Here is a 22,031-nt window from a genome sequence, read left to right on the forward strand (position 1 = left end):
CCGGAGTGTTCCACAAGGGGGGGAGCTATGTGACGGACCCATCTGTCAGGACTGAAGGAGTTAACTGTGTTCAGCTTTATGAAGCTAAATTCTAAAGACAAGGTTACCAGCCTCAGCTATTGTGTACTGTCATTAAAGTTAGTGATAAGCACTCCATTGTTTAATCACTCTCAGAGAGCAAACGCCTAAGTGATAAGGAAAGCCAAGAGTGTCTTGTGTTTAAAGTGTGAAGTAATGTAATTCTATTGTATCATGTCAAAAGGGCGCTTTTCCCTTTTATCTAATGTACAACATTCTTTCAACCCCCATCTGGGGGGGGGTCTGACCTGCATAAATACTGGGCATATGGCCCTTAATAAAGTTCACTTTGTTTTACCTTGAATGTGGAGCCTGGTCTCATGTTTGAGGGGAAACTGATCGGGGTTGTGAATTGCTGATTCCTATGCAGGACATTGTTCATCTGGTATTAACCTTGGTATACTGTTGGTACCGTAACATTAATGTATATTAAATGACTTGTTATACCAGCTGCTGAGTATAATATGTATGAGAAATTGCATTTTCAGGTTTATTTGTGTATATGAAGTAGCTAGTTTTGTGCTTTTAAACCACAGTCTATTACAATGGGTTGAGCTTCAGGTAATATCAGATCTCATTATGTTATCACTTTGTGTACACACACTTGTTTCCTTATCTTATATTTGTCTGGAAAACTAAAGCTCAATACATAGAGAGAACAATGGAAAAACATAATTTATGTAAGAACTTATCTGATAAATTAATTTATTTTATATTGTCAAGAGTCCATGAGCTAGTGATGTATGGGATATACAATCCTACCAGGAGGGGCAAAGTTTCCCAAACCTCAAAATTCCTATAAATACACCCCTCACCATACCCACAATTCAGTTTAACGAATAGTCAAGTAGTGGGGTGATAAAGAAAGGAGTAAAAAGCATCAACAAAGAAATTTGGAAATAATTGTGCTTTATGCAAAAAAATCATAACCACCATAAAAAGGGTGGGCCTCATAGACTCTTGCCAATATGAAAGAAATGCATTTATCAGGTAAGTTCTTACATAAATTATGTTTTCTTTCATGTAATTGCCAAAAGTCCATGAGCTAGTGACGTATGGGATAGCAATACCCAAGATGTGGAACTCCACGTAAGAGTCACTAGAGAGTGAGGGATAAAATAAAAATAGCTATTTTTTGCTGAAAAAAATTAATCCACAACCCAAAATATGTTTATTCTCATAAATGAAAAGAAAAAACTTAAAATAATAATGAGCAGAAGAATCAGACTGAAAGAGCTGCCTGAAGAACTTTTCTACCAAAAACTGCTTCTGAAGACGCAAATACATCAAAACGGTAGAATTTAGTAAATGTATGCAAAGAAGACTAAGTTGCTGCTTTGCAAATCTGATCAACTGAAGCTTCATTCTTAAAAGCCCATGAAGTGGAGACTGATCTAGTAGAATGAGCTGTAATTCTCTGAGGCGGGGCTTGACCCGACTCCAAATAAGCTTGATGAATCAAAAACTTTAACACGAAGCCAAGGAAACAGCAAAAGCCTTCTGACCTTTCCTAGAACCAGAAAAGATAACAAATAGACTAGAAGTCTACCTGAAATCTTTAGTAGCTTCAACATAATATTTCAAAGCTCTCACCACATACAAAGAATGTAAGGATCTCTCCAAAGAATTCTTAGGATTAGGACACAAGGAAGGGACAATTTCTCTATTAATTTTGTTAAAATTCACAACCTTAGGTAAGAATTTAAATGAAGTCCGCAAAACCGCCTTATCCTGATGAAAAATCAGAAAAGGAGATTCACAAGAAAGAGCAGATAATTCAGAAACTCTTCTAGCAGAAGAGATGGTCAAAAGGAACAACAATTTCCAAGAAAGTAGTTTAATGTCCAAAGAATTCATAGGCTCAAAAGGAGGAGCCTGTAAAGCCTTCAAAACCAAATTAAGACTCCAAGGAGGAGAGATTGATTTAATGACAGGCTTGATACGAACCAAAGCCTGTACAAAACAGTGAATATCAGGAAGTTTAGCAATCTTTCTGTGAAATAAAACAGAAAGAGCAGAGATTTGTCCCTTCAAGGAACTTGCAGACAAACCCTTATCCAAACCATCCTGAAGAAACTGTAAAATTCTAGGAATTCTGAAAGAATGCGAAGAGAATTTATGAGAAGAACACCATGAAATATAAATATTCCAAACTCGATAATAAATCTTTCTAGAAACAGATTTACGAGCCTGTAACATAGTATTAATCACTGAGTCAGAGAAACCTCTATGACTAAGCACTAGGCGTTCAATTTCCATACCTTCAAATTTAATGATTTGAGATCCTGATCGAAAAACGGACCTTGAGACAGAAGGTCCGGGTTGGCAACTGGACATCCGAACAAGATCCACATACCAAAACCTGTGAGGCCATGCTGGAGCCACCAGCAACAGAAACAATTGTTCCATGGTGATTTTGGAGATCACTCTTGGAAGAACTAGAGGCAGGAAAATATAAGCAGGTTGATAACATCAAGGAAGTGTCAACGCATCCACTGCTTCCATCTGAGGATCCCTGGACCTGGACAGGTACCTGGGAAGTTTCTTGTTTAGATGAGAAGCCATCAGATCTATTTCTGGAAGACACCACATCTGAACAACTTGAGAAAACACATCTGGATGGATGGACCACTCCCCCATATGTAAAGTCTGACGGCTGAGATAATCCGCCACCCAATTGTCTATACCTGGGATATGAACTGCAGAAATTAGACAGGAGCTGGATTCTGCCCAAGCAAGTATCCAATATACTTCTTTCATAGCTTGGGGACTGTGAGTCCCACCCTGATGATTGACATTTGCCACAGTTGTGATATTGTCTGTCTGAAAACAAACGGTTCTCTCTTCAACAGAGGCCAAATCTGAAGATCCCTGATAATCACACGGAGTTCCCATGTGCTGCCAGAGATCCCCAAACAGCTCCCCAACCTAAAAGACTTGCATCTGTTGTGATCACAAACCAGGTTGGACGAACATAAGAGGCCCCTTGAACTATACAATGGTGATCTAACCACTAAGTCAGAGATAGTCGAACATTAGGATTTAAGGATATTAATTGTGAAATCCTTGTATAATCCCTGCACCATTGGTTCAGCATACAAAGCTGAAGAGGTTTCATGTGAAAACGAGCAAAGGGGATCGCGTCTGATGCTGCAGTCATGAGACCTAAAATTTCCATGCACATAGCTACTGAAGGGAATGACTGAGACTGGAGGTTCCAACAGGCTGCAACCAATTTTAAACATCTCTTGTCTGTTAGAGACAGAGTCATGGACACTGAATCTATCTGGAAACCTAAAGGTGACCCTTGTCTGAGGAATCAAATAACTTTTTGGTAAATTGAACCTCCAACCATGTTTTCGAAGAAACAACACTAGTTGATTTGTGTGAGATTCTGCAGAACGTAAAGACTGAGCTAGTACCAAGATATCGTCCAAATAAGGAAACACCGCAATACTCCGCTCTCTGGTTATAGAGAGTAGGGCACCGAGAACCTATGAAAAGATTCTTGGAGGTGTTGCTAGGCCAAAAGGAAGAGCGACAAATTGGTAATGCTTGTCTAGAAAAGAGAATCTCAGGAACTGATAATGATCTGGATGAATCGGAATATGAAGATATGCATCCTGCAAGTCTATTGTTGACATATAATGTCTTTGCTGAACAAAAGGCAGAATAGTCCTTATAATCACCATTTTGAATGTTGGTACTCTCACATAATGATTCAAAATTTTCAGATCCAGAACTGGTCTGAATGAATTTTCTTTCTTCGGGACAATGAATAGATTTGAATAAAACCCCAGACCCTGTTACTGAAACGGAACTTGCATGATTAACCCTGAAAACTCCAGATCTGAAACACACTTCAGGAAAGTCTGAGCCTTTATTGGATTTGCTGGGATGCGTGAGAGAAAAAAATCTTCTCACAGGAGGTCTTACTCTGAATCCTATTCGGTACCCCTGAGAGACAATACTCAGAATCCATTGATTTTGGACAGAATTTATCCAAACATCCTTGAAAAATCATAACCTGCCCCCTACCAGCTGAGCTGGAATGAGGGCCGCACCTTCATGCGGACTTGGGGGCTGGCTTTGGTTTCTTAAATTGCTTGGATTTATTCCAATTTGAAGAAGGTTTCCAATTGGAAACAGATTCCTTAGGGGAAGGATTAGGTTTCTGTTCCTTATTTTGAAAGGAATGAAAACGGTTAGAAGCTTTAGATTTGCCCTTAGATCTTTTATCCTGAGGCAAAAAAAAACTCCCTTCCCCCCAGTGACAGTTGAAATTATCGAATCCAACTGAGAACCAAATAACTTATTACCTTGGAAAGAAAGAGATAGCAATCTGGACTTCAAAGTCATGTCAGCATTCCAAGATTTAAGCCACAAAGCTCTTCTAGCTAAAATAGCTAAAGACATAGATTTAACATCAATTTTGATATAAAAAATGGCATCACAAATAAAATGATTAGCATATTGCAGTAAGCAACAATGCTAGACAAATCAGAATCCAATTCTTGTTGCGCTAAATTTTCAACCAAAAAGTTGATGCAGCTATAACATCAGCCAAAGAAATTGCAGGCCTGAGAAGATGACCTGAATATAAATAGGCTTTCCTTAAATAAGATTCATGTTTCCTATCTAAAGGATCTTTAAAAGAAGTACTATCTTCCATAGGAATAGTAGTACGTTTATCAAGAGTTGAGATAGCCCCATCAACTTTGGGGATCTTTTCCCAAAACTCCAATGTAACTACTGGCAAAGGATACAATTCTTTAAACCTTGAAGAAGGAATAAAAGAAGTACCAGGCCTATTCCATTCCTTAGAAATCATATCAGAAATAGCATCTGGAAATAAAAAAACCTCTGGAGTAACCACAGGAGGTTTATAAACAGAATTGAAAAGTTTACTAGTTTTAATATCAAGAGGACTAGTTTCCTCAATATCCAATGTAATCAACACTTCTTTTAACAAAGAACGAATATACTCTATTTTAAATAAATAAGTAGATTTGTCAGTGTCAATATCTGAGGAAGGATCTTCTGAATCAGATAGATCCTCATTAGAGGAGGATAATTCAAAATGTTGTCAGTCATTTGAAATTTCATCAACCTTATGAGAAGTTTTAAAAGACCTTTTACGTTTATTAGAAGGCGGGATGGCAGACAAAGCCTTCTGAATAGAATCAGCAATAAATTATTTTAAATTCACAGGTATATCATGTACATTAGAAGTTGAAGGAACAGCAACAGGCAATGTACTAATACTGATGGACACATTATCTGCATGTAAAAGTTTATCATGACAACTATTACAAACCACATCTGGAGATATAATCTCCACAAGTTTACAACAAATGCACTTAGCTTTGGTAGAACTGTTATCAGGCAGCAGGGTTCTAACAGAGATTTCTGAGACAGGATCAGATTGAGACATCTTGCAAAATGTAAGAGAAAAAAAAACCATATAAAGCAAAATTATCAATTTCCTTATATTCCAGTTTCAGGAATGGGGAAAAAATGCAAACAGCATAGCCCTCTGACATAGAAAAAGGCAAGAGGCATATAGGAAAAGGGTTTTAAATAATGAAATTATTTGGCGCCAAGTATGACGCACAATGTAACTGAAAGTTTTTTGGCGCTAACAACGTCCGGAAATAACACACTCACATCATTAACAACGCAACCTTGTGCAAGGAACTCAGCGTCAACTAAGACGCCGGAAATGACAACTTTGCGTCATCGGACGTACCTTCGCCCCAAAAAATTCTTGCACCAAGAATGATACAATAAACCTTGGCATTTTGCACCCTCGCGGGCCTAATTTTGCCCGCAAATTTTAAAAGAAAAAAGCAGTCAATTTGAAAAAAGACTAAACCCCAGGAAAGAAAAATAGTTCCTAAATATGTTTTTCCCCAAATATGAAACTGACAGTCTGCAAAAGGAAATACATAAACCTGAATCATGGCAAATAGAAGTATAATACATATATTTAGAACTTTATATTAATACATAAAGTGCCAAACCATAGCTGAGGTGTCTTAAGTAATAAAAACATACTTACCAAAAGACACCCATCCACATATAGCAGATAACCATTTCATTACTGGTTTGGCTATCAGTAGAGGTAATGGAATATGAGAGTAAATCGTCGATCTGAAAAGGGAGGTCGGAGATGAATCTCTACGACCGATAACAGAGAACCTATAAAATAGCTCTCCCGTGAGGAAAACCATTGGATTCAATAGGTGATATTCTCTTCACATCCCTCTGACATTCACTGTACTCTGAGAGGAACCGGGCTTCAAAAATGCTGAGAAGCGCATTTCAACGTAGAAATCTTTTACTTCACCACCTCCATAGAAGACAAAGTTTGTAAAACTGAATTGTGGGTGTGGTGAGGGGGTGTATTTATAGGCATTTTGAGATTTGGGAAACTTTGCTCCTCCTGGTAGGATTGTATATCCCATACGTCACTAGCTTATGGACTCTTGCCAATTACATAAAAGAAATGATCTTTTTATTACTTAACTATCCTGCACCCCACTGTGAGTGTAACTTCTTCTGCTGACTGTGTTTACTTAGGCTATTCAATAGCTGAGACTCCAGTATCAAAACTTTCAGTATAGGTTGGGAAACCACAAGCTAAATCAGCTATTTCAAAGGCAAAAATAGGGGTAAAGGAGCTACTTGTAAACAATTTAATACACTCCAGCAGGTAAAATGGACCATTGGGAACAATTTAAATGTGATACAATTTTTGGGTGAACTGCCCCTTTAAGCTGTGACTTTACCAATTTCCTTTAATATGATTTTTCTGATGAGTAACAAGATGTCCTTTCAGGGAAAAGATTTCCCACCGTCAGAACATGAAAATGCTTTCTCTCCTGTATGTATTTTCTGATGCTTACTAAGATTTGATTTCAGAGTAAAACATTTCCCACATTCGGAACATGAAAATGCTTTCTCTCCAGTATGAATTTTCAGATGCCTAATAAGATTTGATTTCAGCGTAAAATATTTCCCACAGTCAGAACATGAAAATGCTTTCTCTCCTGTATGAATTTTCTGATGGTCAAAAAGATGTGATTTCCTGGTAAAACATTTCCCACAGTCAGAACATGAAAATGCTTTCTCTCCTGTATGAATTTTCGAATGGTCAAAAAGATGTGATTTCCTGGTAAAACATTTCTCACATTCAGAACATGAAAATGCTTTCTCTCCTGTATGAATTTTCTGATGCATTATAAGAGAGGATTTCTGAGTAAAACATTTCCCACAGTCAGAACATGAAAATGTTTTCTCTCCTGTATGAATGTTTAGATGAATAATAAGACTTGATTGCTGAGTAAAACATTTCCCACAGTCAGAGCAGGAAAATGCTTTCTCTCCTGTATGTATTTTCTGATGCTTAGTAAGATTTGATTTCCGAGTAAAACATTTCAAACATTCAGAACATGAAAATGCTTTCTCTCCAGTATGAATTTTCCGATGCTTAGTAAGATTTAATTTCTCATTAAAACATTTTCCACAGTCAGAACATGAAAATGCTTTCTCTCCTATATGAATTTTCTGATGCCTAATAAGTACTGATTTCCTGGTAAAACATTTCCCACAGTCAGAACATATATTTCCCATGTGACTTCTTTGATTTTGAAGACTTAAAGAAGTATTAGCACTCTGACCATGACTTGGATTATTGCAGTTTGTAAATTCACCTGTTAATAAGAAATAAAATGGGAGTAATGTTATTTATTAATGACATAATATTTTAACTTATAACTTTGAAATGTAATAAGAGCTTTTAAAATAGTTTTCACAGACAACTTTCGTAATTTAATTATTTGAGTTCCAAAATTACTCTCTATAACTATTGTGTGCACAAAGCAATCAGTTTAGTGCTACAGAGTCAGTTGGCACTCTAAAATAACTGATAATAATAATTAAGTTTTATTTTTGTAGACTTCTGCATTTATAACCCGTATTTGTAAAAAGATTTTCTTCACATCAGACTAGCATTTCATATAAAAAGTAAATGTATAATGTTTATAATAATAATCTAGTGCTTTAGTTATTTGCACTCATAATGCCTTTTATATTAAATTTGTAAAGATTGTTTCCTCTTTACCTTACTAATACAGACATTGGACAATTCCAAATGTGTCTATCCAGGTTTATCTGGGGAGGGAAAAAATCCTGCATCTCCTTAAATAGATTAATGCAAAAACGTAGTGCAGCTGGTTTGGCACTACCCAATCTTAGACTTTATAATCTCGCCACCCTAGTTAAAATTGCTCTGGACTGGATAACAGATTCTTATAATTTTGCAACTATTGATTTAGAAAGCTTTCTCATACAACCCTTTGCATTAAAGGCTATTCTACATTGCGTTTTGCAGACACTCACCCCTAAAATTAAACTATTGATTACAATTAAAAATGTCATTGTAGCCTGGCAAAGTTTTGTAATATCCTGGAAGTTGAACCATATTTTTCAAAATTTCTACCTATAGTTGGAAACCCTGAATTTATTCCAGGGAATCATTATAAAATCTTCAGATCATGGGAAGAGAAGGGGCTTAAATATGTGGCTCAAGCTCTTTCAGAGAATATGAAAATCCTTCTTTTCCATCAATTTGGTTTATCCAGGAATAATTTATTTACCTATTCCACTTTTTATCTAAGCAGATTTGCTCATCAGTGTCTCTTAGTAATTGGGCAGAGATTAATAGCTGTATTAATAGTTATGACAGGCAACACCTCAATCTCCTTATTGTATGATCTTTTGTTAGCTAAACAAAGCTTGCCACTGCTTGATAATCTATGTAATATTTGGACCAGTATATTCCCGGGGATTGAGGCGGACACCATTAAGCAAAGTTTTGCTTCCTTAGATAAATGTGTTATTCCTACAAGTTGGAAAGAATCAAATTTTAAACATATTAATAATTATTATCTGTATCCGCTTAAGATGTCACACTTTTTTCCTAAGCAGCTTTTTGTCTGTAATCAATGTCGATATCCCAATGCTAACTTATTACATATCTTTTGGTTCTGTCCCAAAATATTTCAGTTCTGGCAGAAAATTCAGTATTGGTTTAGTCAGGTGTTTAAATTATCCTTCAAATTTTCTCCTGAACAGATAATATTTCTAAGGACAGCTAGTGATATGGCACCGCAATTCCAATACTCTTAAGATTTTTATATTGACTGCTAGGTCCCTGATTATTAAGAATTGGCTGGCTTATGCAGCGCCCTCTATGGTTGCATTTCGTAAAGAAATCCAACTACACATAATATTCAAATCTTTTTATAAAGGACTAGCTACATAAAAAAAATCTCTAAACATATATACAGCTGGCTGTCAGTAATTAAGTCCTATCCCCTTTCTGTGCAAACAAATATTCTTACTCCTTTTCTCAGTTCTAAATGTTTTGAGGATTTGGTATTATTGAATGAATTTCCTCCTATGTGGGTGTCGAACTTTAGAGAGGTGGGCTAGGGGGTTTGGAGAGAAGGCTGTTTTTCCCTTTTTTTCCCCTTCTTTCCTCCTGTTTTTCATCTTAGTTAGGATTTGGTTTTTGCATGAAGGACTTTCCTACCAAAATCTGATTCAGAGGAAATGGAAAGCTCAAAATATTAACCTTTGTAAAAACAATGTAAAGAAGACTAAGTAGCTGCCTTGCAAATTTGATCAACAGATGCCTCGTCCTTAAAAGCCCAGGAGGTAGCAAATGACCTAGTAGAATAGGCAGTAATACGTTTAGGGGGAGACTGTCCTACATCCAAGTAAGCCTTATGAATCAAAAGCTTCAACCAAGAGGCTAACAAAACAGCTGTAGCCTTCTGACCCTTCCTGGAACTGAAAAAATGAACAAACAAACTAGAGGATTGCCTAAAATCCTTAGTAGTCTGTAAATAAAACTTCAAAGCTCTGAAAACATGCAAGTTATGCAAAAGTCTCTCTTAAGAAGTCTTAGGACAAAAAGAAGAAACAACTTTAGGCAAAAAATCAAACTTGCTTAAACTTGCTCCAATTATTAGGATTTATCTGGAAGAATCCTGTTTTTGAGAGGAAGAGGAGGACTTTTGGTTCATAGATTGATGAAAAGAACAAAAACTGCTTAGACAAACATTCACACCAAAGAATAGAAGCTGGACCAAACACAAGCAATACTAATTGCAGGTCTAAAAAGAAAACCTGCTTGCTGAAAAGCCTTTCTATGGAAAGATTCTAATTTTCTATTTATAGGGTCTTTAAAAGGAGGTACTATCCTCATGAGGAATAGTGGTCCATCTAGCCAAAGCAGAAATAGCCCCTTCAAATTTAGGGATCATTTCCCAAAGCTCCATATTAAAAGCAGGCAGGCAAACGTCTTATTAAAAAAAAATTCTATTCTTTTTATTAAAGAAGCACGGGTACATACAATTATATGAAAACATATTGAGTTAACAAATGCAAAGGTATTACAATCCACAAAATGGAAAATAAAATAAAAAAATTATATTAATACTGCTACTAAATTCAAACCAAGATGTTATTAAATGTAAAACAAGTGTTCTAATAGTAATACATAAAGGTGGATTCAAACATTACAAAGAATTCTAGCATAATTTCAAGATAAGACCAACACTACTCAAAATGCTTCTAAATGTATAGAGGTTTCTTGCATTTCAGTATATGACTATGGAGAACAAAACAAAGCCTATTCAAGTCCTATCTTAAGCGCAACCCACGCTCCTTAATTTTTTATAATATAACATGCAAACCAAACATAAGTGAAAAACTTGACCTGTATCAACAAGCCCATCAGCATAGAAGAACATATTACAGAAAAGCTATAAGGCAGCTCAATAGAAACTTGAACACCTATCCAAAGTACGTTTATCAAGGGAATACAACAATTAAACTTTTACTGAGTGTCATGAGCTGGATGCCAAAGGGTGAACACAATGATTGGAGGAAGACGGATTTGACATTGCTGTGCTAACTACAGCAGGAGCTGCGGGCTGAGGATCGCCGATCTACTTTCAGTATTTTAAAAAAGTTGCTTCAATATAAAGTTTAATGAATGAAAGTGCCCCTGTTTTTAAGAGAATTTTAAAAACCGGGCATTTATTCATTAAACATTACAATGAATTTTATATATCAAAGACTTTAGTGTGAAATAAAAGGTTTGTTGAGCTGCTTAGTTGGTTGATCCTTGTAGTAATACTAGCTCAGAAAGTATATGTGCTAAATTATCAGAGGATCAATTTTTGCTAAAGTCAAAACATGTGCTCTTTATAGTAAAAGAAGTGTTTCAGTGAACATATGGAAAGTGACCGATAAGAAAAGCACATTCAGACACATTCACTCCTTTCAGGGGCTGAGGAGAAGATCTATAACACTTAACCCTGTGCCGACAGATATAACATAGAGAGGTGAATGTTTGTAAACTAAAATGAGGTTGTGAAAGGTGACCAGCTCAAACATAAATCATAGAGTCTAACTGACTAGCCGACTACTCTATGGTGATACAAGTCACGCTGAAGATCAAAACAATCCTCAAAGTCTGCCTGCTGGAATGTTGTATCACTGGTGGAACAAATCCAGAAAAAATAGGAATGATCACAGGTGATAGTGATCCTTAAGAGATCTTCCAGATACAGGCGAGGTTGAGCAGACAAACAGGACTCAATGAACAGAACAACAGTCCCGTGCTGGATACAGAAATGATCCTACATTTCAATAGGTACTGTAGGCATATCTCCCCAGTCTGTCATAAGCACCCCTTAAAATTCTTCAAATTCCCTGTAAATTGTACCAATTCCATTTCTCCAAGATAGCTTGTAGCACTGCTAGAGGGGATATCGATAGGAGTTATCACTCAGGAGACAATTATGTCTATACTCCTTATTGCTTTTGTGTCGGGACGATCTAAAACTTGGGACTGTGCAATCAACTGCTGCATAGTTGCTTCCAGTTTATCAAATGCAGGTAAAAACTGAGTTAAAAGCGCAGAAATTAGAGAGTGCAGTAAATCACCAGTCTCTAAAGCCATTCCTTGCGTTTTAAGTGTCTCCAGTATTAAGGCATAAAGCATGAGCACGTATAGAACCATGTACAGCGTGGAGGCACGAAGCCCGTCACAATGCCAAACGGCTTCCATTGGTTTAAAATGCTTCTTGGCAGCCAAGGGGTGGTTTGCCTTGATACAAAGGCCTTCCCTATCTTCTTAAATTTTAAGGTGGGATTAAAAAGGGGTACCTGGCTTAGACCACTTCTTAGAAATAAATTCAGAGATAGCATTTGGAACTCGAAAAACCTCTGGAGACTTAGCAGCAGGTTTAAAAATCAAATCCAACAGACTTATCCTCAGAAACCTTAGTATCCTGAACCCTTAAATTTTAAAAGAGAATAACGATGGTCAAGCTTAAAAAGAAAAGAGGATGACTGTTTCTTAATCAGAAACGGACTCCTGATAAACTGAAAACACCACAGAGGATTCAGAAGCACTGTGTTCAGAAATATTTAGCTTAACAGACTTAGATCTATTTAAATCAAATAAGCTAGTGGCGGGATCTTCAGTAACTGACCTCTTACACTTACTTAAAGGAGGCATAGCTGCCAACATTTCTGGAGCAAAATCTGGAGTTTTCCCTTGTATAGAGCAAACAGAAGGATAACAGATACCCTTAGAAGCAAGAGCAGCTCTGGTCTGATTAGAATGATAGAAATGATCCATATAGGATTTGCAAAGCTGTGCAGAGGGTATAATAACACGCTTGCAAAAAGAAAATTTATGCTTACCTGATAAATTTATTTCTTTTTTGACACGATGAGTCCACGGATCATTTTAATTACTAATGGGATATGCACCTCCTGGTCAGCAGGAGGCAAAGAGCACCACAGCAGAGCTGTTGAATAGCTCCTCCCTTCCCTCCCACTCCAGTCATTCGACCGAAGTTAGGAAGAGAAAAGAAAAACCAAGGTGCAGAGGTGTCTGAAGTTTACAATAACCTACAACCTGTCTAAAAGAACAGGGCGGGCCGTGGACTCATCGTGTCAAAAAATAAATAAATTTATCAGGTAAGCATAAATTTTCTTTTCTTTTTTAAGACACAATGAGTCCACGGATCATCTTAATTACTAATGGGATTCAATACCCAAGCTAGAGTACACAGATGATACAGGAGTGACAAGACAGGGAACCTAAACGGAAGACACCACTGCTTGAAAAACCTTTCTCCCAAATACAGCCTCAGCCGAGGCAAAAGAGTCAAATTAGTAAAACCTTGAAAAAGTGTGAAGAGAGGACAAGGTTGCAGCCTTGCAAATCTGTTCTACAGAATCTACAGTTTTGAATACCCATGAGGAAGCAACAGCCCTTGTGGAATAAGCCACAACTCTCTCGGGAGGCTGCTGTCCAGCAGACTCATAAGCAAATCGTATTATGCTCTTTAGCCAAATGAAAGAGAAGTATCCAAAGCTGTACTTATTCATTAAACTTTACAATCACTTTTATATATCAAAGATTTTAGTGTGAAATAAAAGGTTTGTTGAGCTGCTTAGTTGGTTGATCCTTGTAGTAATTCTAGCTCAGAAAGTATATGTGCTAAATTATCAGAGGATCAATTTTTGCTAAAGTCAAAACATGTGCTCTTTATAGAAAAGAAGTGTTTCAGTGAACATATGGAAAGTGATCGATAAGAAAAGCACATTCAGACACATTCACTCCTTTCAGGGGCTGAGGAGAATATCTATAACACTTAACCCTGTGCCGGCTGAAATGAGGTTGTAAAAGGTGACCAGCTCAAACATAAATCATAGAGTCTAACTGACTAGCCGACTACTCTATGGTGATACAAGTCACGCTGAAGATCAAAACAATCCTCAGAGTATGCCTGCTGGAATGTTGTATCACTGGTGGAACAAATCCAGCAAAAAAAAGGAATGATCACAGGTGATAGTGATCCTTAAGAGATCTTCCAGATACAGGCGAGGTTGAGCAGACAAACAGGACTCATTGAACAGAACAGCAGTCCCGTGCTGGATACAGAAATTATCCTACATTTCAATAGGTACTGTAGGCATATCTCCTCAGCCTGTCATAAGCACCCCTTAAAATTCTTCAAATTCCCTGTAAATTGTACCAATTCCATTTCTCCAAGATAGCTTGTAGCACTGCTAGAGGGGATATCGATAGGAGTTATCACTCAGGAGACAATTATGTCTATACTCCTTATTGCTTTTGTGTCAGGACGATCTAAAACTTGGGACTGTTCCATCAACTGCTGCATAGTTGCTTCCAGTTTATCAAATGCAGGTAAAAACTGAGTTAAAAGCGCAGAAATTAGAGAGTGCAGTAAATCACCAGTCTCTAAAGCCATTCCTTGCATTTTAAGTGTCTCCAGTATTAAGGCATAAAGCATGAGCACATATAGAACTATGTACAGCGTGGAGGCAGGAAGCCCGCCACAATGCCAAATGGCTTCAATAGGTTTAAAATGCTTCTCGGTAGCCAAGGGGTGGTTTGCCTTGATACAAAGGTCTTCCCTATCTTCTTAAATTTTAAGGTGGGATTAAAAAGGGGTACCTAGCTTAGACCACTCCTTAGAAATAAATTCAGAGATAGCATTTGGAACTCGAAAAACCTCTGGAGACTTAGCAGCAGGTTTAAAAATCAGATCCAACAGACTTATCCTCAGAAACCTTAGTATCCTGAACCCTTAAATATTAAAAGAGAATAACGATGGTCAAGTTTAAAAAGAAAAGAGGATGACTGTTTCTTAATCAGAAACGGACTCCTGATAAACTGAAAACACCACAGAGGATTCAGAAGCACTGTGTTCAGAAATATTTATCTCAGCAGATTTAGATCTATTTAAATCAAATAAGCTAGTGGCGGGATCTTCAGTAACTGACCTCTTACACTTACTTAAAGGAGGCATAGCTGCCAACATTTCAGATACAGTAGAGAATACAAAATATTTAAATCTTGGAGCAAAATCTGAAGTTTTCCCTTCTATAGAGCAAACAGAAGGATAACAGATACCCTTAGAAGCAAGAGCAGCTTTAGTCTGATTAGAATGATAGAAATGATACATACAGGATTTGCAAAGCTGTGCAGAAGGTATAATAACACGCTTGCAAAAAGAAAATTTATGCTTACCTGATAAATGTATTTCTTTTTTGACACGATGAGTCCACAGATCTTCTTAATTACTAATGGGATATGCACCTCCTGGTCAGCAGGAGGAGGCAAAGAGCACCACAGCAGAGCTGCTAAATAGCTCCTCCCTTCCCTCCCACTTCAGTCATTCGACCGAAGTTAGGAAGAGAAAAGAAAAACCAAGGTGCAGAGGTGTCTGAAGTTTACAATAACCCACAACCTGTCTAAAAGAACAGGGAGGGCCGTGGACTCATCTTGTCAAAAAAGAAATACATTTATCAGGTAAGCATACATTTTCTTTTCTTTTTTAAGACACAATGAGTCCACGGATCATCTTAATTACTAATGGGATTCAATACCCAAGCTAGAGTACACAGATGATACGGGAGGGACAAGACAGGGAACCTAAATGGAAGACACCACTGCTTGAAGAACCTTTCTCTCAAATACAGCCTCAGCCGAGGCAAAAGAGTCAAATTAGTAAAACCTTGAAAAAGTGTGAAGAGAGGACAAGGTTGCAGCCTTGCAAATCTGTTCTACAGAGACTACAGTTTTGAATACCCATGAGGAAGCAACAGCCCTTGTGGAATAAGCCACAACTCTCTTGGGAGGCTGCTGTCCAGCAGACTCATATAAGCAAAACGTATTATGCTCTTTAGCCAAAACGAAAGAGAAGTATCCAAAGCTCTCTGTCCCTTACGTTTTCCAGAGAAAACCACAAACAAAGAAGAAGACTGGCGAAAATCTTTAGTCGCCTGTAAATAAAACCTTTAAAGCACGGACCATGTCCAAATTGTGCAGAAGTCTTTTAAGACACAAGGAAGGAACAACAATCTCCTGATTAATGTTCCGATCAGAAACAACCTTAGGAAGAAATCCTAATTTAGTACATAAAACATTTATTATAGTTGTGGCGGGATCTAGGAGCGGCGGTTTAGGGGTTAATACGTTTATTAGAGTGGCGGTGGGCTCCGGGAGCGGCGGTTTAGGGGGTAATAACTTTATTTAGTTGCGGCGGTGTAGGGGGGACAGATTAGGGGTGTTTAGACTCGGGGTACATGTTAGGGTGTTAGGTGTAGACATCTCCCACAGGAATCAATGGGATGCCGGGCAGCAGCGAACATGAACTTTCGCTATGGTCAGACTCCCATTGATTCCTATGGGATCCGCCGCCTCCAGGGCGGCGGATTGAAAACCAGGTTCGCTGGGCCGGAAAAGTGCCGAGCGTACCTGCTAGTTTTTTGATACCTTCCAAAAGTAGTCAGATTGTGCCGAACTTGTGTGCGGAACATCTGGAGTGACGTAAGAATCGATCTGTGTCGGACTGAGTCCGGCAGATCGAAGCTTACGTCACAAAATTCTACTTTTGGCGGTGTAAAGGGCTTGATAACTAAGGCGAATCAGCCTCGCCACAAATACGCTGCGGAATTCCAGCGTATTTGAGGTTGACAGCTTGATAACTAGAGGCCATAGTCTCTGAAGTACCCGTGTAACATCAAAACGATGAGCCTCAAGTGTGGGTGAGTGTATGAGGATGTCGTCTAAGTACACCACAACACACTGTTGCAACATATCTCATAGGACATCATTAATAAATTCCTGGAAAACAGCAGGAGCATTACATAGGCCAAAGGGCATTACAAGATACTCATAATGCCCGCTCCTGGTGTTAAATGCTGTTTTCCATTCGTGGCCCTCCTTAATCCTAACGAGATTGTATGCTCCTCTCAAATCAAGTTTAGTAAAGACCGTAGCTCCCTTGAGGCGGTTAAAGAGTTCCGTAATAAGCGGAATAGGGTAAGCATTCTTAATGGTAAGACGATCAAGACCCCTATAATCGATACATGGTCTTAACTCGCCACCCTTTTTCTTCACAAAGAAGAAGCCAGCCCCTGCAGGAGAGCAGGATTTGCGGATGATCCCCCGCGAAAGTGCATCAGCAACATACTCCTCCATAGCACAATTCTCTGCAACAGACAGAGGGTACACCTGGCCCCGAGGAGGAATGGCTCCGGGTTGCAGGTCTATGGCACAATCGTAAGACCGGTGAGGAGGCAACGTACCAGCACACACCTTGTCAAACACGTCTAGGAACTCTTGGTACTCCTCTGGCAATTGAGATACCGAAAAAGTGCACAAGACTTTAACTGGTTTCCGAAGACAAGTGGAAATACATAGCGGGGACCATAACAAAATTTCGGACCTGCGCAAGTCGAGACTGAGATTGTGCTTTTGGAGCCAGGGATAACCCAGAACAACCGGAAAATGCGGAGAGTTTATCACCTGGAACTGGAGGGTTTCAAAATGGAGAGCCCCAACAGCCATGGACAACGGAGTCCGGAGTAACGAGTGCGGGCTGAAGGGGCCTGACATCAATGGCCTCAATAGCAAGCAGAACGGACCAAGGCAAAACAGGAATGGAGTGCTTTGATACAAAAACACTGTCAATGAAATAGCCCGCAGCACCGGAGTCAACAAGAGCCTGAGTGACTATGGAGGAGTCCACCCAGGAAAGGACAACCGTGACCAAAGGTTTCTCCTTAAGTGGTTCCGGGGACGAGGATAAACCACCCAAGGTCTGCCCCCGACAGGACCTTAGGTGTGAGCGTTTCCCGGCCTTGTAGGACAAGACTTCAAAAGGTGGCCCTGTAACCCACAATAGAGGCAGAGCCCCTCCCTCCTCCTAAAGGCCCTCTCCACCGCGGAGAGACGCGTGAATCCCAGCTGCATCGGCTCAGCAGTGCCTGGTGACTCGGTACCAGGAGGCATGGGAGGAGAGGGAGGCATGGGTGGGAACAAACACGTAGGAGACAATGGAACAGGAGGCTTCCGCAAGCGCTCCTTGAAAGAGGGCCTCTCTCGGAGTCTGATGTCAATTAGGATCAAAAAAGACACCAATGCCTCGAGATCCTCTGGTAAATCTCTGGCAGCAACTTCGTCTTTGATCGCATCAGAGAGCCCATGAAAGAAGGCGGCAACAAGGGCTTCATTGTTCCAACCTACCTCTGCGGCATGCGTACGGAACTCAATAGCATACTGAGCAACAGATCTTGTACCTTGCTGAATGGACACGAGTCGTTTAGCAGCAGAGGAGGAGCGAGCCGGAACATCAAATACCCTTCGAAAGGAGGCCACAAATTCAGGGTAATTTGAAATCACAGGTTTATTAGTCTCCCACAAGGGATTAGCCCAGGCAAGAGCTGTGTCAGAGAGTAACGAGATGAGAAATCACACCTTAGCTCTGTCAGAGGGAAATGCCTGAGGTAACATCTCAAAGTAAATGCCCACCTGGTTCAAAAACCCTCTGCACTGAATAAGATCGCCTCCATATCGCTGAGGAAGAGGTGAAGAATCGGACATGCTCCTGGTAAACATAGGTGCAGCAGCAGAAACAGAAGCAGCCATAACTTGCGGGACACTTTGGTCCAAATGTGCAGTGTGAGTCAGCAGGGTTTGCAGGGCTAGTGCAAATTGATCCAAGCGGTGATCCTGTTCATCCATCCTGGAAATGATGGCAGGTAAAGGTGGATTATTAGCACCATCAGGATTCATGGCCCTTGCGTAATGTCAGGGTGCCAGGAAGCAGACTGAGACGAGAAGTGCAAAAATAATCACACCTTTATTAATAGCAAAAAATAGTAAAAAGTCCACAAGTCAAATAGCAAGCCAGGAGTCAAAAACCAGAGCTGGTAGTCAGACGAGCCGAGTCAGGAGCCAAAGCGAATAGTCAGACGAGCCGGAATCAGGAACAAGGAAAACAGCAGAGTCAGGAACAAGCCAGGGATCAGGAACCAGGAAGGACGTCAGGCAGCCAGGTAAAACACAGGAGCTCTCACAAACAGGTCTGAGACAACGCAAGGGCAAAGCATACTGAACAGAGGCCCTTTAAATAATAAGTGATGACATCACAATTCTGAGACCGCATCCTGTCTGACATGGATGATGCACAACAGTCTGGCCATAAAAGTAAGTGCAGGCAATGAGCAGCATCCCCCACAATGCACCAAGTCAGGAAGAGAGGTGAGTAAAATGGCTGCCAGCAGCACATGGCAAACACAACAGGGAAAAAAACCCTGACAACCACATTGCTGTATTGTGCAAGACAGCCACCTACATACAAAGTGTCCAATATAATCCTTCACCTACTGTACAGTACTTGCTACACATACCAAGTTGGATATACTCAGCCAACACAGCAACACCCTAATACATTAGAACTCACACCCTGTGCTCAAAACTTAGACCAGTGGAGTGTGCAAATGTGCCATACTCACCGTGATCATTCTGTGTTCAAGTTATACAAATCATGCTACACAGCAACAGAGAATAGCCATCTAAGTGGATATCAAAAAATACAAGCCTAAACCGCCCTCAAAGCAGTTAACAAATACTAGCAATGAGGGCCGCACACTTAATGTACAACTCCCTATTGTAAATTTGTGGCAAGATAATTAAATAGCAACGATTATGTTGTTGATAATTCATAACAAACAAAGGTAGCCCCTCATAATGGATAGCCAGAGATGGAAAGCGCCTAAAGTGTTAAACTATATACATACATGGAAGAAAACACAGTAATAACGCACACAATCTTGCACTATACATGGAAGAAAACACAGTACTACCACACAATTTTGCACTATATCCATATACATAGTACTTGACAGTAATAGTAAAACGCCCGTGAACTGCAATGTTATAATTATGGGAGAGAATACACAATGTCGCAGCTTTTCGCTACCAACCAATACACAGTATTCATGCTAGCAATAACGTCCCATTCTTAACACTTAGAATAGCACACATCAATACCACATACACTAACTCGCAACCACTTAGCAAAGTATACGTCAGCCTTAGCTATTAGTCCATAGGCTGTTATAATATTCTAGTGTGAGAAGACACTCAATGCTATCAATTTTAACAGAAACCGAAGTAATATATGCATGCCAGCTATGACAAACAGGACACATCTTAACAGCACCTACCTCGAAACGGCTATAAGCCGTGCTCACCAAGACCGAGAAAATCATATGGTACATGCCATACCCGGAAGCTATATAAACCCACACCCCTGACCAGTGATTGGTCAATTGTGGGGGGGTGTCAGGACACCGACACAGCTCAGCTGTTGCTGATTAACATCGCACCTCACTGACAGCCCCTGCACACATGCGTAGAACACAGCCATTCAAACCTTAACCATCGTGTTAATAGGGAGCTCAATTAACCCACTCAGGGGATCTTAGGCACCTCCAACAGACTGTGGCATATGCAGACACAGATGGATAAATAGAATGTGGGCCAATCAGGGCTTCACACCTGTCCAACTCGCATCAGTAGGAAGATATAAACTAAAATAATGATTTTAGGGGAACGAATAAGATTAAAAAACAGAATTTATGCTTACCTGATAAATTGCTTTCTCTTGTGGTGTATCCAGTCAACGGATTCATCCATTACTTGTGGGATATTCTCCTTTCTAACAGGAAGTGGCAAAGATAGCACACAGCAGAGCTGTCCATATAGCTCCCCCTCTAGCTCCACCCCCCAGTCATTCAAACGGAGGTTAAGAAGAAAAAGGAGAAACCATAGGGTGCAGTGGTGACTGTAGTTTAGACCAATAAATCTACCTGACTAAGAGTCAGGGCGGGCCGTGGACTGGGTACACCACAAGAGAAAGCAATTTATCAGGTAAGCATAAATTCTGTTTTCTCTTGTAAGGTGTATCCAGTCCACGGATTCATCCATTACTTGTGGGATACCAATACCAAAGCTTTAGGACACGGATGAAGGGAGGGAACAGGACAGGTACCTTAAACGGAAGGCACCACTGCTCGTAAAACCTTTCTCCAAAAATAGCCTCCAAAGAAGCAAAAGTATCGAATTAGTAACATTTGGAAAAAGTATGCAGCGAAGACCAAGTCGCTGCCTTACAACTCTGTTCAACAGAAGCCTCATTTTAAAAGCCCATGCGGAAGCCACTGCTCTGGAGGAAGAGCAGTAACTGTTTCAGGAGGCTGCTGGGCAGCAGTCTCATAGGCCAGACGGATAATGCTTTTCAGCCAAAAGGAAAGAGAGGTAGCAGTCGCCTTCTGACCTCTCCTCTTACCAGAATAGATGACAAACAATGAAGCTGTTTGTCTGAAATCCTTAGTTGCTTGAAAATAGAACTGTAAAGCACGAACCACATCAAGATTGTGTAACAGACGTTCCTTCTTCGAAGAAGGATTAGGACACAGAGAAGGAACAACAATTTCCTGATTAATATTCTTATTAGACACAACCCTAGGAAGAAAACCGGGTTTGGTACGCAAAACTACCTTATCTGCGTGGAACACCAAGTAAGGTGAGTCACACAGTAAGGCAGATAACTCTGAAACTCTTCGAGCAGAAGAGATAGCTACCAAAAACAAAACTTTCGAAGATAAAAGTTTAATATCTATGGAATGTAAATGTTCAAACGGAACCCCTTGCAGAACTGAAAAAACTAAATTCAGACTCCATGGCGGAGCCACAGGTCTATAAACAGGCTTGATTCTGACTAAAGCCTGACTAAACGCTTGAACGTCTGGTACCTCTGCCAGACGTTTGTGTAAAAGAATAGACAAAGCGGGGGGCGGAGCCCGGAGAGCATGTGAATGGTCGCATATCCTTGTTGCTCCAGTCCTGACTATATTTTATACAACTTTACCTATCGTTTAGCTTGGATTTGAACTTTAAGAAACCCTTTGAGTGTACCCTGGACTTTTATCTAGCTGTTGGCGAAAGCCAAACTTAATTGCTGGTGCTATTCCTCTGA

At 39.6% G+C, this 22,031-nt stretch overlaps 1 protein-coding gene across 1 annotated transcript in view; it reads right to left on the minus strand.

The window, feature by feature from the left end:
• Nucleotides 1-6,762: 6,762 nt before the first annotated feature.
• Nucleotides 6,763-22,031, minus strand: part of LOC128643631 (gastrula zinc finger protein XlCGF8.2DB-like) — a 125,033-nt gene continuing 109,764 nt past the window's right edge. Inside the window, exon 4 of the mRNA XM_053696464.1 lies at nt 6,763-7,793. Coding sequence (XP_053552439.1) covers nt 6,916-7,793 — 878 coding nt within the window. The 3' untranslated portion in view covers nt 6,763-6,915. The remainder of the gene's footprint in view (nt 7,794-22,031) is intronic.

The sequence above is a fragment of the Bombina bombina genome, unplaced genomic scaffold, assembly GCF_027579735.1.
Source record: "Bombina bombina isolate aBomBom1 unplaced genomic scaffold, aBomBom1.pri scaffold_526, whole genome shotgun sequence".
Taxonomy (NCBI): domain Eukaryota; kingdom Metazoa; phylum Chordata; class Amphibia; order Anura; family Bombinatoridae; genus Bombina; species Bombina bombina.